We start from the raw sequence: 21,510 nt of genomic DNA on the forward strand, positions 1-21,510 counted from the left end.
TGAGACAAGTAAACCATCCTCTCTTATCCAATATACTTATTTTAAAACTTTTAGAACTGTCTATTTTTTTACATTGTATAGATATTATATACTATATGTTATATAGCCTGTAAAAGTAAATGACTCTTTAGTGTAAGATAAATGAAAATGTAAGAATTAAATGGTCCTTTGTTACTGTAGTGAAAATAAGTCTAAGACAGTTGTATCAAATTAAAGATTGCTTTTTAAAAGTCCTTATTATATACCTCTGAAAACATTTTAGGCCTATTTATATGACTGGCTTTTAACAAAATATGTATATATATTTTTATTCTTCAAATGTTTATTTACAGTTTTAATTTCCCCAGAGGCATAAACAATATTCAAAAACATTTCTGGGGGGCACCTGGGTGGCTCAGTCGGGCAAGACTGACTCTTGATTTTGCTTGAAGTTATAATCTCAGGGTTCTGAGACTGAGCCTGGTGTTGGGCTCCAAGGTGAGCTTTGTGCTGGGCCTGGAGCTGCTTAAAATTCTCTCTCCCCTTTTGCCTCTCCCCCAACTCCTCTACTCACACATGCACTCTCACGTGCTCTCTTTCTCAAAAAAAACCCGAAAAAAAACCCCACCAAAAAAAAAATATTTCTGGACCTTCTCTTCGGAATTCCATTCCATATCAAGGTCATAACCTGTATTACAGAGGACAAAACTGCTCTATAGAAAGAGATATTCTAGTAAAAGTAGTCCTAACTCATAGTGAATGAATATCAAGTTATCTTTTACACTGTGCTCAATTAAACAAGCACACCTGTGTTTTTTAATGTTTGTCTAAATCTTCTATAAACTAGTTATGTAAATCACAAGATTTACTAAAGATAATCTACTCAGAAAAATAGCCACAATTTATTAAATCAGAAATCTATTTAAAAAACCAGAATTTAAATAAAAACTTCAAACCAAACCAAACCAAACAAACAAAAAGAAATCTATGGGATATTTAGAAAAAAGTATATTAAAAAATACTATTGGGGCACCTGGGTGCCATCATCCGTTAAGCATCCAACTTTTGGTTTCAGCTCAGGTTATGATCTCAGGGTTGTGAGATCGAGCCCTGCATCAGGCTCTGCACTCAGCACAGAGTCTGCTTGAGATTCTCTCTCCCTCTCCCTCTACTGCTCATGTTCTTTCTCTCTAAAATAAATAAATAAATCTTTTTTTTTTTAATACTGTTATCCTACTTACTAGCTGATATTATGTAAGTTACATGATCTCTGGGCTTCTATTTTCTCACCATTAATTAATTAATTAATTAACTTTTCTCATCTTTAGAAAAGAGAAAAATACCACCTACCTCACAGGATGCTATGAGGCTCAAATAGAGGACAATGGACATGAAAGCACTGTAAATTTTAAAGCTCTATACAAAAATGAAGAAACAATAATAGAAACAACTGTGACTAATCTCTATTACCCAGAAAGGAAACCAGCTTATTTTCACAGAGTAAAGGCATCATGTTTTGGTATTTTCTGCTTTCAAACAAGGGGTTCAAATATCACAATGGTAAGGCTATACACTTTAATAAGTTAGTTAGCTTTTTGTTAAGTATAGTTAACTTTGTTATGCACCATTTTAAACCTACTTTAGATAAGACTATTCCCATCCTCATTTTTAAAAAGTTAAGGATCTTAGGAACAATGGCAAAACAAAATAAAGCTTGGTTACTTTAATTATGAGGAACAGAAATATTAATGTTAAAAATTAATGGAACTTGAAACAGACCACGAGAAAAAGGAAAGACAATGAATTGGTGAGTTCTATGAATTAATATAAAAAAAAGTCACTAGACATTATTGTGCATGCATTATTTTAAAGGGACAATATCAACATGTAAGTATTCTCTAAACTGGAACACTGTCCAGTTCTTGCTGAGTACACGTAAAATTTTATGTATACATATTCAAATATTTTTATTTTATATAAACTGCCTCAAAAGTTTTCTCCAAGAAGTACACAAAAAGTAATTTGAATAGACTGTCCTGACAGAGAAAAAGCTTTCTTTTTTTTTAAAGATTTTATTTATTTATTTGACAGAGAGAGACACAGCGAGAGAGGGAACACAAGCAGGGGGAGCGGGAGAGGGAGAAGCAGGCCTACTGCGGAGCAGGGAGCCCGATGTAGGGCTCGATCCCAGGATCCTGGGATCATGACCTGAGCCGAAGGCAGACGCTTAACGACTGAGCCACCCAGGCGCCCCAAGAAAACAGTTTCTATGTAGTAGTATTCACAATAAAATAAATAAGAGCTTAAAAATGTCAAATAAGCAATATAATCTCTTGGAAGAAAAGACTCATTCATTTTATTCAAAATGCCTAAGAGAGATACAGCAAGCACACACAATATATTCAGGATTATGAGACAGATTTATCATTAAATTAAAGGACTGTAAATATCCCCAAGGTAAAGAACTCTAAGATGGAGTTCATAATATCAGCTAAGAATTACTTTTTGATGAAGCAATAGAGGAAAAGTATCAATAATAGAACTGAAGGGCATATTTCTCAATATCTAAATTTTTTTAAATTGGTCCTTCAGGATAAGTAAATTTTCAGAACAAAGTTTAAGTTCCTATTTTAATCTTCCCTAGAAAAAGTGATTCTACTACTGTTTCCCCAAAGAACTGTTTAACTTATTTTATCCAAAGAATCCTTTTTGGATGAATTAAAAATACAGAGCCCAAACACATAGAGACAAAAAATTGGACTCTAAACATGATTATATTATAAATTTATAATGAAGTAAAACCACCTAACTAAAAATATTGCTGCTACACGATTTTTTTTTCTTTTGACCAGTTCATTTTATTTTTTTAAAATTTTTTATTGCTATGTTAATCACCATACATTACATCATTAGTTTTAGATGTAGTGTTCCATGATTCATTGTTTGTGCATAACACCCAGTGCTCCATGCAGAATGTGCCCTCTTTAATACCCATCACCAGGCAATTTTTTAAAACACAAAAATTATCTGCTACAGACTAGAAAAAGAGCTAAATTTCTAATCTAAAACTAAAAAAAAAAAAAAAGAAAGAAAGAAAGAAAGAAAATGTCTTTTATTGTAATGTTCTAACAAGTGTGTTACACCTAATTTTCTCATCTGAGAAATAACTAGGAAGGTAAGTGTCTTTTTCTTCAGAGTGTGTTCTTGTGTGCATTGTATTTAAGTGTTTGTCCAGTGACTGACAGCCTCTTATTCCATGGGTACCAAATCATGTTTACTAAAGATTTTTTCAGGGCACATGGGTGGCTCAGTCAGTTAAGCATCTGCCTTCAGCTCAGGTCATGATCCCAGGGTCCTGGGATCAAGCTCCACGTCAGGCGTCCTGCTCAGCGGGGAGTCTGCTTCTCCTCCTCTCTCTGCCCCTCCTCCCCACTTGTGCTCTCTCTCTCTCAAATGAATAAATAAAATCTTAAAAAAATTTTTTTTCTCAACCCTGAGAAATTAATAAAGTTAAGTTGTTAGCTAGATACCACAGAGAAATAAAAATTTAAGAAAAAGGATATTTAAGTACAAGAAATTGTGACCATTTGACCTGACCCATTTCAAATGTTCCTATTACTGATATTCTATGAAATTAATATCTATATATATTTCTGCTCTATTTTTATCATAATAAAATATATACACACTTATAATTATCTACATTTCTTTATAATTTGTCTACTTACAATTTCAAAAGAGCTTATAATCTAAATTAAACTTCTAAAATGCACAAAAATGCCCACCTTTCTGGTTGTCTAGAATAATGAAACATCCACTATGTCCTTCAATAGCCAACCTGATGTGAAGAATGCATTCTTCAACGGCACTGTCAAATGTTACTCAGTGAATACGTTTTTACAATATATAGAAAGAAATGTATATAGACTTCTAGCTAAGTATTTCACATACCAACAATAAAATAAAGTAAGATGACAGACTACCTTATTTTAAATATGCAAGTAATGTGAAACAAAAATAGGAAAAAAAAAGATGTACCAAAGAAGTGTGTGAGTTTTGAACTGATTTGTATCATTTCACACCAGACTAACGTAAAGAAACTTTCTAAATTTAATATGTTGTTGCCCTTTATAAATTAACAAAAGTCCTATGTTAAAAGTTGAAGTATTTATTAGGAAAAACCCCTCTAATTTCATATTGGTCACCGGATAATAACATATAAATAAAAGTTCATTTTTTTTTTCTTTAAGATTTTATTTATTTATTTGAGAGAGAGAGAATGAGAAAGAGAGAGCACATGAGAGGGGGGAGGGTCAGAGGCAGAAGCAGACTCCCTGCCAAGCAGGGAGCCCGATGCGGGACTCAATCCAGGGACTCCAGGATCATGACCTGAGCTGAAGGCAGTCGCTTAACCAACTGAGCCACCCAGGCACCCCAAAAGTTCATTTTTTAATAGCCAAAAATGATTTATTTAATCTGAAATTACTAATATTCATACTGCCTAACTAAAACCAAATACAAAAAGAGGACAAAAGATTTTATAGGGGTGCCTGGGTGGCTCAGTTAAGCATCTGCCTTCAGCTCAGGTCATAATCCCAGAGTCCTGGGATCGAGTCCCGCATCAGGCTCCTGGCTTGGCAGGGAGTCTGCTTCTCCTTCTCCCTCTGCCCCTCTGCCTGCTCATGCTCTCTCTGTTGCTCTCTCGCTCAAATAAAATAAATAAATAAGTAAATTATATTTATATATATGTATTTTTTTAAATAAAAAAGGGGTGCTTCAGTGGTTCAGTCGACTGTCTTTTTTTTTTTTTTCCAAGTAGGCTCAACGCCCAGCATGGAGCCTCATGCAGGGCTTGAACTCATGACCCTGAGATCAAGACCTGAGCTGAGATCAAGAGTTGGATGCTTAACCGACTGAGCCACCTAGGTGCTCTGTAAGCATCCAACTCTTAAAAAAAAAAGTATTTTATAAAAAAGAAGACTCTAATTCCATCTCTAAATAACATACAAAGCAATCATTTTAAATATATTTTTCTGGGACTAAGCCTGTCTTTCCTTACTGGTTAAAAAAGAAAAAACCCTTATAAATAAATTCATAAAATAAATTCAACTTTAAAACCAGCAAAATTGGCACAACTCCACGATATATAGCATATGCTATTTTATGTATATAAACACAATAAAAGAAAAAAAAGAAAACATAATAAAAGAAACTTACCTACTTCTTCTTCTTCATCATTAGATATTATATTGTATAGTGTGTCCAAAGCATAACCTATTATTTCAGAATCCGAACTGGAAAAAAGAAATTATTACACTTACACACTGCTTAAGTATAAACTGTTATGACCATTTTTAGACAGTTATTTAGCAAGACAGTATAAAACATTAATCTAAAATCTACACTAAGAAAATATCAGAGTACAAACTTAAAGAACGTATAAAGGTTACTTATAATAGTGGAAGATTAGAAGCAACCTAAATGTATAATACTAAAAAAAAGTATAGCAGCAATGAAAAACAGTGTTTTTAAAGAATGTTTAATGACATGGTAATTAAAACACCCTTGATATAATGCCAGCAGAAAAACTTAAATATAAAAATTAATGTATAGAATGGCCCCATTTAGCAAAAAATACATATACATTCCTGTGTGTGTGTGTGTATATATATATATATATTTTTTTTTTTTTCTAAAAAACAACTTGTAAATAAATTTGTAAAGTAAATTCAACTTTAAAACCAGCAAAATTGGGGCACCTGGGTGGCTCAGTCGTTAAGCGTCTGCCTTCGGCTCGGGTCATGATCCCAGGGTCCTAGGATTGAGCCCTGCATCGGGCTCCCTGCTCAGCGCGAAGCCTGCTTCTCCCTCTCCCACTCCCCCTGCTTGTGTTCCCTCTCTCACTGTCTCTCTCTCTATCAAATAAATAAAATCTTAAAAAAAATAAAAATTAAAAAAAAATAAAACCAGCAAAATTGGTATAACTCAGGTAATTTTATGGGTATGTGTTTATGTTTATATACATGTTTTGTGAGATATGTATTTAACAGTGTTATCCCTGGTTGGACTACTAGAATTTGTTTCCCTGATCTATACTTTATTTTCTAAAAACAAACAAACACACAAACAAAACAAAAAACTTATGGTAAAAATACTACTATTTATAAAATCAGGGAGTATGAGATCATAGTTGTTCACAGAAAAATTTTGTTTTGTTTTTTTTTAAAGATTTATTTATTTGAGAGAGAGAGCACAGTGGGGAGTAGGGGCAGAGGGAGAAGCAGGCTCTCCGCCAAGCAGGGAGCCCAATGCATGACTTGATCCCAGGACCCTAGGATCATGACCTGAGCTGAAGGCAGACGCTTAACTGACTGAGCCACACAGGCATCCCTAGATATTCCTGAGATAAAGGTTAAGAACTAGATTTTTAAAAACATTTACTGCACATTTACTATGTGCCAAGCACCATGCTTGGAAATAGGGTGTACTATTAGCTAATGAATGTGTGAAATCATAATTGTATCATGTTAGGGGCTGCTTGGTGTTTTATTGTGCCTCTTAAGACAACAAAGCTAAGCTTCTATGAGCCCTCTTGTGTTTCATTCCCTTTCTTGTACTAAATTAAATTCCCTTTCCATTTGCCTCTGATATTTATTGCTTTCTGTTTTCAAAGTGTTTGGAGTTATTTTTTTTAACTTCATGGAGTGCAAAGAAAGGTCTGTATTCTGCAGCCATCTCCTTCCACGTCTCATCTTCATTACTGTTTTTTTGTTTGTTTGCTTTGTTGTTGTTGTTGTTTTAAGTAAACTCTATGCCCAATCTTGAGCCTGGGGAACTCATGACCCTGGAGATCAAGAGTCACATGCTCTATGGGATGAGCCAGCCAGGCGCCCCTCTTCATTACTGTTTTATGCTTCTTCTCCTGGCTTTCCAACTAACACTCCCAGAATTCTTCCACTGCATCTCCTTCATCCTTGGCTGCATCAGAAAGCTTCCTTTCTTGACATGGCTTGAAACTCTCCATCTGTCCATCCATGGGTCTGCTTCTTTTATAGTCATATTGAGGAGAGACTGCTCATTTTCTTAAGTTCTACACTTAGAGCCTGAAAGTTGTCTAATTTCTCACTGTTTCCAAACCATGACACCTAGATAGTAATTTTAAAAACTGAGATACAGGGGTGCCTGGGTGGCTCAGTCATCAAGCATCTGCCTTCGGCTCAGGTCATGATCCCAGGGTCCTGGGATCGAGCCCTGTATCGGGCTCCCTGCTCTACAGGAAGCCTGCTTCTCCCTCTCCCACTCCCCCTGTTTGTGTTCCCTCTCTTGCTGTTATCTCTGTCAAATAAATAAATAAAATCTAAAAAAATAAAATAAAATAAATAAATAAAAATTGAGATATAATTTGTATACCATAAAGTTCACCCTTTTAAAGTATACATTTCAGTGGATTTAGTATATTCACAGAGTTGTGCAACCATCAGCACTATCTAAATCCAGAACATTTTCTTTTTGGTTTTTTTTTAAAGCTTTTATTTTTTTATTATTTTTTAAAGATTTTATTTATTTATTTGTCAGAGAGAAAGAGAGAGAGAGCACAAGCAGGGAGAGCTGCAGGCAGAGGGAGAAGCAGGCTCCCCACTGAGCAGGGAGCCCGATGCGGGGCTCCATCCCAGGATCCTGGGATCATGACATGAGCCAAAGGCAGACACTTAACTGACTGAGCCACCCAGGCATCCCTAAAACTTTTATTTTTAAGCAATCTCTACACCCAACACGGGGCTTGAATTCACAACCCCGAGATCAAGAGTTGCATGCTCCACGGCATGAGCCAGTCAGGTGCCCCAAAACCCAGAACATTTTCATCACATCAAAAGAAATCCCCGTATCCATTAGCCATCATTCCCTATACCCTCCTCCCCCCCAGTGCCGGGCAACCACTAATCTACTTTCTGTGTCTATAGATTTTGGGGGTTTTTTTTTTGAGGGGGACGGGTGGAGGGAGAGAGAGAAGGAAGAGAATCTTAAGCAGGCTCTATGCCCAGCACGAGCCCAACTCGGGGGACTTGATCTCACAATTCTGAGATCACGACCTGAGCCAAAATCAAGAGTCAGCCACTGAGCCGCCTGGTGTCTATAGGTTTGACTATTTGGGACATTTGATATAAATGGAAACATGTAATATGTGGCTTTTGTGTCTAGCTTCTTTCACTTAGAACGATATTTCAAGGTTCATCCCTGTTGTAACACATATTAGTATTTCATCCCTTTTTATGGCTCAATAGTCCATTGTAGGGGATGAACCTCCTTTTGTTACCCATTTGTCAGTTGATGGACATTGGGGCTATTTTCATTGTATTGGCTATTATGAACAATGCTGCTACGAATTTTCAAGCACTAGTTTTTGTGTGAACATGTTTTATACATAAGAATGCAACCGTCAGGTCATGTGGTAACTCCATGTTTAACTTTTTGAGGAATTGCCAAAGTTCCACAGAGGGTGCACCATTTTATATTCCCACCAGCAGTGTTTGAAGGTCCAGTTTCTCCTCAGCAATATTTGTTATTGTCCCCTTTTTCTTTTCCTTAACAGCCATCCTAGTGAGCGCAGCTTGGTGTCTCATTTTGGTTTTGATTAGTGTTTCCTTATTGGCTATTTATTTTGAGCATCTTTTCATCTGTTTATTGACCATTTGTATACTTTTTTTGTTGAAATTTGTATTCAAATCCTTTGCCTGTTTTTTTTTTTAAGATTTTATTTATTTGAGAGAGAAAGAGAGAGACAGAGAGATAGAGAGATAGCTAGAGAGAGCACGAGCAGGGAGGAAAGGGAGAGGCAGGCTCCCCGACACGGAGCCCAATCCCAGGACCCCAGGATCATGACCCGAGCCAAAGGCAGACGCTCAGCCAACTGAGCCACCCAGGCGCCCCATCTGCCGGTTTCTAATTGGGTTACTTATCTTTTTGTTGTTGAATTATATATGTATTCTAGATATAAGTCCCTTATCAAACATATGATTTGCATATACTTTCTGCCATCCTATGGGTTGTCTTTTAACTTCCTTGATAGGGTCCTTTGAAGCATGAAAGTTTTTAATTTTGACAAAGTCCAGTTTATCTTGTTTTGTCTTTCCTTGCTTATGCTTTTAGTGTCATATTTAAGTAACCATTGTCTAAGCCAAGGTTTTGACAATTTATGCCTATGTTTCTTCTAAGGGTTTTATAGCTTTAGCTCTTACATTTAGGTCTTTGATCCCCCTTTTTTTTTTTTTAAAGATTTTATTTATTTATTTGACAGAAAGAGACAAAGCGAGAGAGGGAACACAGCAGGGGGGAAAAGGGCAGAGGGAGAAGCAGACTCGCTGCTGAGCAGACAGCCCGATGCGGGGCTCGATCATCACCTGAGCTGAAGGCAGACGCTTACCGACTAAGCCACCTAGGCGCTCCTCTTTGATCCCTTTTGAGATAATTTTTGTGTATGGTGTAAAGTGAATACTTAGTTGTCTCAGGACCATTTGTTGAAGAAATTGTTCTTTCTCCATTGAATGGTCTTTTCATCCTTGCCAAAAATCAGTTCAAATGAATGTTAGGTTTTATTTCTAGCCTTTTTATTTTGTTGAGCTTTATGTCTATCCTTATGCCAGTGCCACAAAGTCTTGTTTATTATCATTTTGTAGTAAGTATTAAAATCAGGAAATATGAGCCCTTCAACTTTGTTCTTTTTCAAGGTAGTTTGGGATCTATTCTGGATCCTGTGCATTACGATCAGCTTGTTAATTTCTGCAAAAATGGCAACTAGGATTTTTATAGTGATTGTCTGAATCTATAAATCAAGTTGGGGTGTATTACTATCTTAATAATAATTCCTTCTTTCTGTCCATGAACACAGAATGTCTTTTCATTTATTTGTGTCTCGGGTAATTTCTTTCAATAATGTGTTGTGGTTTCCAGTGAACAATTCTTGTACTTTTTTAGTAAAATTTATTTCAAAGTATTTTAATCTTTTTTATGTTACTTAAGTGGAATTGTCCTCTTAATTCCATTTACTGATTGTTTATTGCTAGTGTATAGAAATATAATTTTTTATATTGAGCTTATATCCTTCAATTTTGCTGAATTTATTAGTTCTGATAGTTTTTTAGTGGATTCCTAAGGATTTTTTCTATATATATGATCATATCATCTGTGAATATGTGTAATTTTTTTTAAGATTTTATTTATTTATTTATTTTTATTTTTATTTATTTTTAAAGATTTTATTTATGAGACAGCGAGAGAGGGGATACAAGCAGGGGGAGTGGGAGAGGGAGAAGCAGGCTTCCCGCTGAGCAGGGAGCCTGATGTGGGGCTCGATCCCAGGACCCTGGGATCATGACCCGAGCCGAAGGCAGACACTTAACGACTGAGCCACCCAGGCGCCCCAAGATTTTATTTATTTTTGACAGAGAGAGAGAGTGTACAAGCAGGGGAAGAAGCAGGCAGAGGGAAAGGGGAAGCAGGCTCCCCGCCCAGCAGGGAGCCTGATGTGGGGCTTGATCCCAGGACCCTAGGATCATGACCTGAGCCGAAGGCAGATGCTTAACTGTCTGAGCCACCCAGGCACCCCAAATATGTGTAATTTCTTACATAATTTCTTATGTGTACTTCTTCCTTTCCAATCAGTATACCTTCTATTTCCTTTCCTTGCCCAATTGCTTTAGCTAGAACTTCAATTTCAGTGTGGATAGACGTGGCTAGAGGGAACATCGTGATCTTGTTCCTGATCTTAGGTGGAAAGCATTCAGTTTTTCACCATTGCATCTGATGTTCTGGGATTTTCATAGATTCTCTTTATCATTTTGAGGAAATTTCTTTCTATTCCCAGTTCCTTAATATTCTCTTAAAAGATGTTCCTCAGGCGCCTGGGTGGCTCAGTTGGTTAAGCGACTGCCTTCCGCTTGGGTCATGATCCCAGAGTGCTGGGATCGAGTCCCACATCGGGCTCTTGGCTCAGCGGGGAGCCTGCTTCTCCCTCTGACCCTCTCCCCTCTCATGCTGTTTCTCACTCTCTCTCTCTCTCTCTCAAATAAATACATAAAATCTTAAAAAAAAAAGATGTTCCTCAAAATTTCTCAAAAACAAAATGATAAAATAATATTTTTTATAAATAATAATTTTTAAAGCCTGCTTCATTTGAGATTTACATCTGGTTGTGATCCACTTTGTCCATCATCTTAGCTTTCATTTATCACTCCTAATCACTTCTTCATATTCACTGAATCTTTGTGTCCTGTGTCTCACTATTGCTTTCTACTCTAAATGCCATCATCATCCATCATGCTTTCAAAATCTACCGGGGCACCTGGTGGCTCAGTCAGTTAAGCGTCTGCCTTCAGCTCAGGTCATAATCCCAGGAATCCCTGGGATTGAGTCCCGCATTGGGGTCTCTGCTCAGCAGGGAGCCTGCTTCTCCCTCTCTCAAATAAATAAGTAAAATCTAAAAAAAAAAAAAAAAAGAATATCTAATATCTACACATTCATTCTCAGCTGGGCACTTAAAATGACAATCACTTTCCATAACAGATAGCATTCTATTTTCCATACTGAGATGTTAGTCATTTCATTACTAACTTTGTAAGACTCGGTGAGAAAAGGTGTACATAGAATAAAAAGGAAAAATTATAGATTATATGTATGTATAATCATCACACTGAAGTTTTTTTGATCTAGGATCCATTTTCTCTAACCTGGAATATTATTTAAAGCAGATAACTAACTTTAGTTTACTGTAATTGTTTTCAATTGATGCTATAACAAATTACCACAAACTTAGTGGCTTAAACAATACAAATATATTATCTTAAGAGTTCTGGAAGTCAGAAGTCTGAAATGGGTCTCCCTGCACCAAAATCAAGGTCTCAGCAGGGCTGCCTTCCTTTCTATAGGCTCTAGGGGAAAATCTGTTTCTGTGCCTTTTGCAGTTCTCTAGAGACCCCCTTCCTCCATCTTTGAAACCAGCAACGACAGGCGCAGATCTTCCATATCACCTCATTCTGACCTCTTTTGCATTCCTGTTCCACTTTTAAGAAACCTTGGGATTATACTGGGCCCACCGGGATAACGCAGGATAATCTCTCCATCTCAAAGTCCTTAATCACATCTGCGAAGTCCCTTTTGCCCTCTAAGGTAACATGCATAGGCTGTGGTAATAAGGATGTGAACATCCTTGGGGGGCTATTATTTTGCCTACCACAGTTACTCACTATGATGTCAATAAAACAGATAATCCTAACATATCCAATGCATTTATTCAAATGCATTAGAATTAGTTGGCTTTGAGGGTGCCTGGGTGGCTCAGTCGTTAAGCGTCTGCCTTCGGCTCAGGTCATGACCCCGGGGTCCCGGGATCGAGTCCCGCATCAGGCTCCCTGCTTGGCAGGAAGCCTGCTTCTCCCTCTCCCACTCCCCCTGCTTGTGTTCCTGCTCTCGCTATCTCTCTCTGTCAAATAAATAAAATCTTTAAAAAAAAAAAAAGAATTAGTTGGCTTTGAAAAGGTAGTCAATGTGGGTTGTACTGTCTGAGAAGAGGAAAGGTCCTAACTGGTATGAACAAGCAGTTGGGCATTGCTGAAATATAACTGAAAAAGAGGCTTTGAGGTTAGACAGGCAATACCAAGACCTTTAAAAAGCTTATATGCTTTGCTTTGTTTAAGAACTTAGACTTCAGGGGTGCCTGGATGGCTCATTTGGTTGGGAGTCTGTCTTGGGCTCAGGTCATGATCTCCAGGGTCTGATCCCAGGGTCTTGGGATCAAGCCCTGAGTCGGGCTCCCTGCTCTGCTGGGAGTCTGCTTCTCCCTCTCCCTCTGCCTCTCCCCCTGCTGTGCTCTCTCTGTCTCTCTCAAATAAATAAACAAAATCTTAAAAAAAAAAAAAAAACTTAGACTTCACATTGCACTGAGCTGCTGAAATGCATTAAGTAAAAAAAGGTTTATACATCAGACTTATAATGCATAGACTGAATGGAGACAAAGAATACAGTTTGGAGGTAGTGGTGGTTTTAAACTATGTTCAAAAACTCTGATACAGATCCTTTAAAGGATAGAATCTAATTCTCCTCTTAGGCATACGCTGTATTTATTAACTTGCTTTTAACAAACAGAATGTGGTAGAATTGATGGTATGTGACTTGTGAGACTAAGTCCTAAAAGGCCTTGTGGCTTTCTCTTTGCTCTGTCTCTAGGATTGCCTGTTCTGGGAGAAGCCAGTTACCGTATCATAAGGACGCTCAAGCAGCCTTATAAAGAGAGCAACATGGTGAGGTAATGAAGCCTCCGGCCATCAGCAAAGTAACTGAGCCATCTTGGAATCAGATCTTCCCAACCGAGCCTTCAGATGACTGCAGTCCTGGCTGAAATCTTGACTACAACTTCATAAGAGACCCTGAACCAGAACCACCTAGCTAAGTCACTGCTGAATTTCTGATCCACAAAAAGTGTGAGATAATAAATATTGATTATTTTGAGCCACCAAGTTTTGAGGTAATTTGTTATACAGCAAAAGCAATAATAATAATAAAGATAACTAATATAGTGGCTCTGAAAATGGTTTCAGTGATTGATACTGAGCCAGAACTAAAGATTAAAAAAGGAAATCGGGAGAAATTCATGGATTCCAGCTGGGTTTTGGTCTAGATGAGTGTAATGGGTTAAGGAGAGCGCTAAGTTCAGCACGAATCCTATAGTTTCTTGCCTGAATGGAAAGGCAATACCAACTAGGTTGGACTTGGGTCAAAAGGCAGTTGAAGGAGATGGTGGGAGGAGGCAGTTAGGAGCAGGAAAACAAGAGATAAATTAACTCTTGAACATTCTGAATTTGAGATATCTGTGAGATATCTTGATATGGTAAAAATGTCCACTGAGCAGTTAAAGGTTATAATATATATTTAATTAGAGGTAAGATTTTTTTTTATCCATGCACAGCTGTTAATTAAAACCAAAGAGGCAGGGTGTCTGGATGGCCCAGTCGGTTAAGTCCTTGACTCTTAGTTTTGGCTGAGGTGGCGATCTCGGGATCGTGAGATAGAGCCCTGAATCAGGCTCTGGGCTGAGCATGGAGTCTGCTTAAGAATCTCTCTCCTTCGGGCTTCTGGGTGGCTCAGTCGGTTAAGCAACTGCCTTCGGCTCAGGTCATGATCCCAGGGTCCTGGGATCGAGTCCTACATTGGGCTCCCTGCTCACCAGGAGCCTGCTTCTCCCTCTCCTTCTGCCTGCCACTAACCCTGCTTGTGCTCTTTCTCTCTCTCTCTGACAAATAAATAAATAAAATCTTAAAAAAAAAAAATCTCTCTCCTTCTTCCTCTGCCCCTCCCTCCTGCATGTGCACTCACTCTCTCTGTAAAATAAATACATCTTAAAAAAAAAAAAATGCAGATAAAATCTCTTAAAGAGGAATTGAAAGAGATAAAAATAGGCTGAGTGACCTTTCTCTTAGGACATGCTCAGATTTAACATGTCTCTTAGGACATGCTCAGATTTAACACTTCACTCTATTAGTCCAGTTTATTTCTCCAAAAAAACAAGTCTGGATAAATGATATATAATAATATGTATACTATATTATAGAATAGTATATTTGAGTACATCTAAGTGAGTATCAGAACATCCAATTGCCCAATTCAAACCCCAAATCTTCAGCTTTTAATGAGAAGTCACTTCATTTCATTTTATATAATGGAAAGATTTCAACCCCTGAGATTATGTCTGTCTCAATGCTTAGCACAGTGGTTTGCTCCTTGTGTCCAATATTTATTGAAACGACAACTGACAATAAAAACTTAATAACCTTAATAAGTTAATCATTTCTAGAATAGTAATTCTAAAACAAATTAATTAAAATTGCAAGAAAAATTAGGGAGAAAAATCATTAAAAAGAGACTTACCGATCTGTTTGTAATACATGGATAAGATGTTCCATAGCTTGTATACCCACTTCCAAGCGGTATTTCTGCATAAAAGAAAAATGTTGTTAAAGTAACTAATGTCTGGGGGCACCTGGGTGGCTCAGTCGTTAAGCGTCTGCCTTCAGCTCAGGTCACGATCCCAGGGTCCTGGGATTGAGCCCCGCATTGGGCTCCCTGCTCGGCGGGAAGCCTGCTTCTCCCTCTCCCACTCCCCCTGCTTGTGTTCCCTCTCTCACTATCTCTCTCTCTGTCAAATAAATAAATGAACTCTTTAAAAAAAATAAAGTAACTAATGTCCAACTTAATAAGCTTAGTAAGTGATAAAGCGTTACTGACCTTAGATAATGATTTGAGAGCACGCACAGCATTTCTTCGATCATCTAGTAAAGTAGATGAAGCCACTCTGTCACAAAGCTTTTGAATCTGTCATGGAAAAATGAAATAGCATTAACAGAATCCAAAAAAACAAAAAAGAAACATAAAGTTCCCCCCTAAATTTATACCATCTAATTTTGAAAAAAAAAAAAAAAATCAACAAATGGGATGTCATGGAAATAGTCTCTCACAAATCTAAGTAACTATTTAGGTGGTTTTATAATCTTATTTCAGAGAAAGATTTTTCACAGACTCCTGAAAAAGAAAAGTGGTGGAAGAGAAGTTAACTAAGTCATATAAATTGAGGAATTAGGAGAAATCATTAGTAGAATCAGAGCTTTCGAAACATGCCATTTACAACTGTTTGAGCCAAGAGGGAAGCAGGGTTATGGTAGAAGATGGGAAGTTATTAAAAAAAAATTTTTAGGGACGCCTGGGTGGCTCAGTCAGTTAAGGGTCTGCCTTCGGCTCAGGTCATGTTCCCAGAGTCCTGGGATCGAGCCCCGTATTGGGCTCCCTGCTCACAAGGAACCTGTTCCTCTCTTTTCCTCGGCCTGCTGCTCCCCCTGCTTGTGCTCGCTCTCTCTCTGTCAAGTAAATAGATAAGATCTTGAAAAAAAAATTTAAAAATTAAAAAATAATAAAATAAAAAAAATTTTAAGTACATGTTTACATTTAAACTTCACCCTAATGTTTCTACTAAATATTTGAACAAGAACTGATATATCAAAAATTTTAAGTTTTAAGCGTGCCTCAAGAACTAGAAAGATGAACTGCTTCTATTATAAAAGCTTTTAATTCCTTAACAGGAATTAAAGTTCAAGCTGAATTTTAAAATAAACCTTTGGGTGTTTACAATAGAAAAAAACTGGAAACAACTGTGCGTCAAAAGAAAAACTAGGGCCCCTGGGTGGCTCAGTCGGTTAAGCATCTGCCTTCGGCTCAGGTCATGATCCCGGAGTCCTGGGATCGAGTTCCGCATCGGGCTCCTGGCTCAGCGGGGAGCCTGCTTCTCCCTCTGACCCTTTCCCCTCTCATGCTGTGTCTCTCTCTCTCTCTCAAATAAATAAAATCTTTAAAAAAAAAAAAAAAAGAAAAACTAAATTATCATACATTCTTTGATAGAATACTATGTAACTATTCAAAACAATAACTGTACTGATGTGTAAATACCATGATAATAAAACAGTGGGAAAAAAAGAAAAGCAAGTTGTAAAACTTGATATAAATTATGAGCCCACTGAAGCAAAAGTACCAAACTATGTATGTAAAATTGCATTTAAAAAAAATCTGGAAGGGGGACCTGCGTGGCTCAGTTGATTAAACCTCCAACTCTTGATTTTGGCTCAGGTCATGATCTCAGGTCATGAGATGGAGCCCTGTGTCAGGCTCCATGCTGACCATGGAGCCTGCTTAAGCTTTTCTCTTGGGACACGGGGGTGGCTCAGTTAAGCATTTGCCTTTGGCTTGGGTCGTGATCTTGGGGTCCTGGGACTGAGTTCCGCATCTGGTTCCCTGCTCAGCAGAGAGCCTGCTTCTCCCTCTCCCTCTGCTGCTCCCCCTGCTTGTGCGCCCTCTCTCTCTCAAATAAATAAATAAATAAATAAATAAATAAATAAATAAATAAATAAAATCTTTAAAAAAAATTCTCTCTGTCCTCCCACCTCCACACCCCGTGCCCCCCCGCTCTCTCTCTCTCTCAAAAAAATTAGATTAAAAAAAAATTGTAACAGATAAAAGAATTAACTGCATGTCTTAAAATTAAAAAAAAAAAATGAATGAAAAGGTAAACCACAGACTGGATGAAAATATTTGGCTTTCTTAAAGATTTTATTTGAGAGAGTGAAAGCGCGTGCGAGAGAGAGAACGCGCACATGAGCAGGGGGGAGGGGTAGAGGGAGAGGAAGAAGCAGACTCCCTGCTGAGCAGGGAGCCCGATTCAGGGCTCGATCTCAGGACCCTGAGAACATGACCCGAGCCAAAGGCAGACGCTTAACTGACTGAGCGACCCAGGTGCGCTGGATGAAAATACCTGAAAACATCTGATAAAGAACAGTTTTTAAAACCATGATACTCGGGTCCTTTTAAGTTCTAACAGTTATTATTTTAAGTTATTACTCTTTAATGACAGTTCTTACTAAGAGTCTAAAAATAACACTTTGGCACATCAGTCACACTTTTGTACCCTACGTATCTGAATTAGTGGTGTTTAAATACATATCGTGTGTTCCAAATTATGTTCTGCAGACTTCTAGCGTCCCAGAAGATATTAATAGATTTCTAATGATCACAGAAGCAGCAGGAAACACAAGGTTATACAAAATTAAATAGGCTTCTGCACTGCAAGATTTCTAAGTCTTTACTATGCTGATTTGCATTTCTTCATACTGCAGATACAGTATAACCAAGCCTAGCCTTACTTTTTGATTTTATTCATTCTAACTGCTCACACTTAGAAATTATTCTACCTTAAGTTGCATTTACTTTCATAATAATTACACTGACTTTCCAAAATGCTAACAGTACAACTTTCTCTTTATTAAACAACTGGGTTTTTTTCTCATTAGAAAAACTACATAATTATCTCTTGAAAACATGAGGCCTGTTGCTCTCATCTTAAGGGATTTCTTAGGCCCAAAATAGTTTTCCTAAGTATGACTGTAGTTTCCTCTGCTTGGGTCTTGTACAACTTTTGTTAATTTTTTCTAGGTAGTTTATAACTGCTAGTATGAATAGGAAATCATTTATAGGCATTTTCTGCTTTTTCCTAGCCCCAAACCCAAGCACTAGTTCTATATATGAGATTCCGAACATCTCCCATGGAGTACTGAGTCCCAGTACCATGCAGGGCTTGAACTTTAGCCTCAGTCTCATCTCTGGTTAACGTATATAAAGATTTGTGTCAAAATATGATCTTCCATGTCTAGAAACTCTTCAATTATTTGTTGAATGTGGACACTTGAAATCTACTTGATGCTGATGGAGAAACTTAGCTTTAGGAATATTGCCTCAAGATGATGGTAATCCTAGAGTTTGGCGGTTTGCTTTGTTTTTATTTTCAGTGAACTTTCTGTGCTTTAAATATGCTAATATTTGAGCCTTGTTAATTTTTTAAAAAAGCTTCGAGATATACACAAAGCTAACCTCAGTTGTTATTAAGATAAATACAAGTTAAAATACGTTATTTTTACCTATAAGACTCACTAAGATTAAAATTAAAATAGTACCAAATACAAATACTATATGATTTCATTTTTATAAAATAAAAAAACAGGCAAAACTAATCTGTGCTTCTATTTTTTTTATTTTATTTTTTAAAAATTTTTATTTATTTGACAGAGAGAGACACAGCGAGAGAGGGAACACAAGCAGGGGGAGTGGGAGAGGGAGAAGCAGGCTTCCTGCCAAGCAGGGAGCCCAACGCATGACAGGACCCTGGGATCATGACCTGAGCCGAAGGCAGACACTTAACGACTGAGCCACCCGGGCGCCCCTAAACTGTGCTTTTAGAAGTCAGGATAGTGGTTACTCATGGAGACAGGCAGTGACTGAACAGGAGCACAAAGGTGACTTTGGGTTCTGGTAATGTTCTGTTCCTTGATCTGGGTGCTGGTTAGGGGTGTGTTCAGGTTGTGAGGTTATTTGACATGCATACTTTTCTATATACTTTAATAAAATGATTTTTATTTTTTTTTCAGATTTGATTTTGAAGCAATCTTTACACCCCTGTGGAGCTTAAACTCACAACCCTGAGATGAAGACTCACACGCTCTAAGGACTGAGCTATCCAGGAACCCCAATAAAATGATTTTTTAAACAGAACAACTGGGTCACTTAGGTGGCTCCGTTGGTTAAGTGCTGACTCTTGGGGCACCTGGGTGGCTCAGTCATTAAGCACCTGCCTTCGGCTCAGGTCATGATCCAGGTTCCTGGGATCAGGCCCCGCATTGGGCTCCCTGCTCCGCGGGAAGCCTGCTTCTCCCTCTCCCGCTCCCCTTGCTTGTATTCCCTCTCTCATTGTCTCTCTGTCAAATAAATAAATAAAACCATAAAAAAAAAAAGTGCTGACTCTTGATTTCGGCTCAGGTTGTGATCTGAGGTCCTGAAATCAAGCCCCACATTCAGTGTGGAGTCTGCTTGAGATTCTCTCTCTTCCTCTGCCCACCCCCCTGCATTTTGGCGGAACATAAACATTCAGTCTCTAGCAGTTTCAGACAGAGAGAGACACAGCGAGAGAGAGAACACAAGCAGGGGGAGTGGGAGAGGGAGAAGCAGGCTTCCTGCCAAGCAGGGAGCCCGACACAGGGCTTGATCACAGGACCCTGTGATCTCTAAATAAATAAAATCTTAAAAAAAAAAAAAAGATAGAACAACTATCCACGATAGGTAAGGATATAGATTAACTTGCTTATATTCTATTATAGGGAAAGTAACCTTAAAAAGCTGCAATTTGGCAAAAACTATTACAACTTAAAATGTTCATACCCTTTTTTTAGCCAGGCATTCCTACTTCTAGGAATTTAACCTTTAAAAACACCCCCACAATTACACAATATTTTATTCTAGGATGTTCTTTGTAGCAGTACTTTTAATAGCTAAAAAGGAAATCCAGCGTCCGCCACAGAGGAGTATAATAAGAAGTCTGAGGCCTGGCACCCCGATCTCAGACTTCCAGCCTCCAGAACTGTGAGCAATAAATTCCTGCAAGTTACTGGAAAAAAAAAGTGTGGGGTGGGGGGGATACAAAGGCTCATCCATCAATCAGAGAACAGTTAATTAACATATAGTACACACAGACTATGTGGGTGATGAAATGAATGAAGCAGATCCATTTTTACGTACATGAAAAGATGTCCAAGATACTTTAAGTGGGAAAAAAAAACCCTATAAGCAGTATGTTTAGCATTAGTTCATTCTGGTTTAAAATAATACCATTAATAAACAATGTGAATATATATAGAAAAAATTAAGACTGTACCATATTGTTTTTTCGTAGATTGCCGGAAATGTTCATTTTTTTTACATTATTTCTCATGTTTACATTTTGATAAAATAGGTACCACCTTTATAAACAAAAAAGAATAATGGAGTAAAATGAAATGGTTTATGTTTTATTGGAATTTCTAGGATATTTTCATAACTGACTGAACTCATCTTTTAAAGATGCTATCTTCACTTTGATCAAAATACTATGAAACCAGCTCCTAATTGATAAAAATAAGCTAGCATAATAAAAAATATCAATTGGTTCTCTGTTGCTTATAAAGTCCAAATTTTTTAAACTAGAATGCACAGTCATCACTCAGTCAATACACACACATTAAGTACACATGTATTTGTTGTTGCACCAACCAAAATAAGATATGGTCTCTGGCCACAACAAGCTTGCCCAGAAAGACAGTCCCCTAAATAAAGTATAACAAGCTAAAGATATGTAAGTATGTGCTGGATAAAGCTGGGGCACAAAAGAAAATGTAGTCAATTCTACCTGAAAGTGAAACTGCTAGAGACTGAATGTTTATGTTCCGCCAAAATGCAAACTTAGAAATCCTAACCCCTAATGTGATGGTATTAGGAGATAGGGCTTTGGGAAAGTGAGTAGGCTGTGAGGGGGGAGCCCTCATGAATGGGATTAGTGCCCTTATACAAGAGACCCCAGAGAGCTCCTGTGCCCTCTTCTGCCAAGTGAGGGCACGGTAAGATGTCTGCGTGTGAACCAGAAGGCAGGCCGGCCTCTCAGCAAACAGAGTCTACCAATGCCTTGATCTTGGACTTCCCAGACTCCAGAACTCTGAGAAATAAATGTTGCTTGTTTAAGCCACCCAGACTAATATTTTTGTTATAGCAGCCCAAACAGATTAAGACAGATACTGCTTAAGAATGGTTTATTAGGGGTGCCTGGGTGGCTCAGTCGTTAAGCGTCTGCCTTCGGCCCAGGTCATGATCCCGGGGTCCTGGGATCGAGTCCCACATCGGGCTCCCTGCTCCACGGGAGGCCTGCTTCTCCCTCTCCCACTCCCCCTGCTTATGTTCCCTCTCTCGCTGTGTCTCTCTGTCAAATAAATAAAATCTTAAAAAAAAAAAAGAATGGTTTATTAAGGGGCGCCTGGGTGGCTCAGTCGGTTAACCATCTGCCTTCAGGTCAGGTCATGATCCTGGGGTCCTGGGATTGAGCCCCGCATTGGGCTCCCTGCTTAGTGGGGAGTCTGCTTCCCCCTC

At 38.0% G+C, this 21,510-nt stretch overlaps 1 protein-coding gene across 2 annotated transcripts in view; it reads right to left on the reverse strand.

The window, feature by feature from the left end:
- Positions 1-21,510, reverse strand: part of USO1 (USO1 vesicle transport factor) — a 90,497-nt gene that overhangs the window by 51,078 nt on the left and 17,909 nt on the right. For both annotated transcript variants that reach the window (XM_035004784.1, XM_035004783.1), the window contains exons 2-4: positions 15,253-15,339; positions 14,896-14,960; positions 5,197-5,273 (exon numbers count right to left, since the gene is read on the reverse strand). In XM_035004784.1, coding sequence (XP_034860675.1) covers positions 5,197-5,273; positions 14,896-14,960; positions 15,253-15,339 — 229 coding nt within the window. The remainder of the gene's footprint in view (positions 1-5,196; positions 5,274-14,895; positions 14,961-15,252; positions 15,340-21,510) is intronic.

Source organism: Mirounga leonina, unplaced genomic scaffold (genome assembly GCF_011800145.1).
Source record: "Mirounga leonina isolate KUSES-001 unplaced genomic scaffold, KU_Mleo_1.0 Mir_129, whole genome shotgun sequence".
Classification (NCBI taxonomy): Eukaryota; Metazoa; Chordata; class Mammalia; order Carnivora; family Phocidae; genus Mirounga; species Mirounga leonina.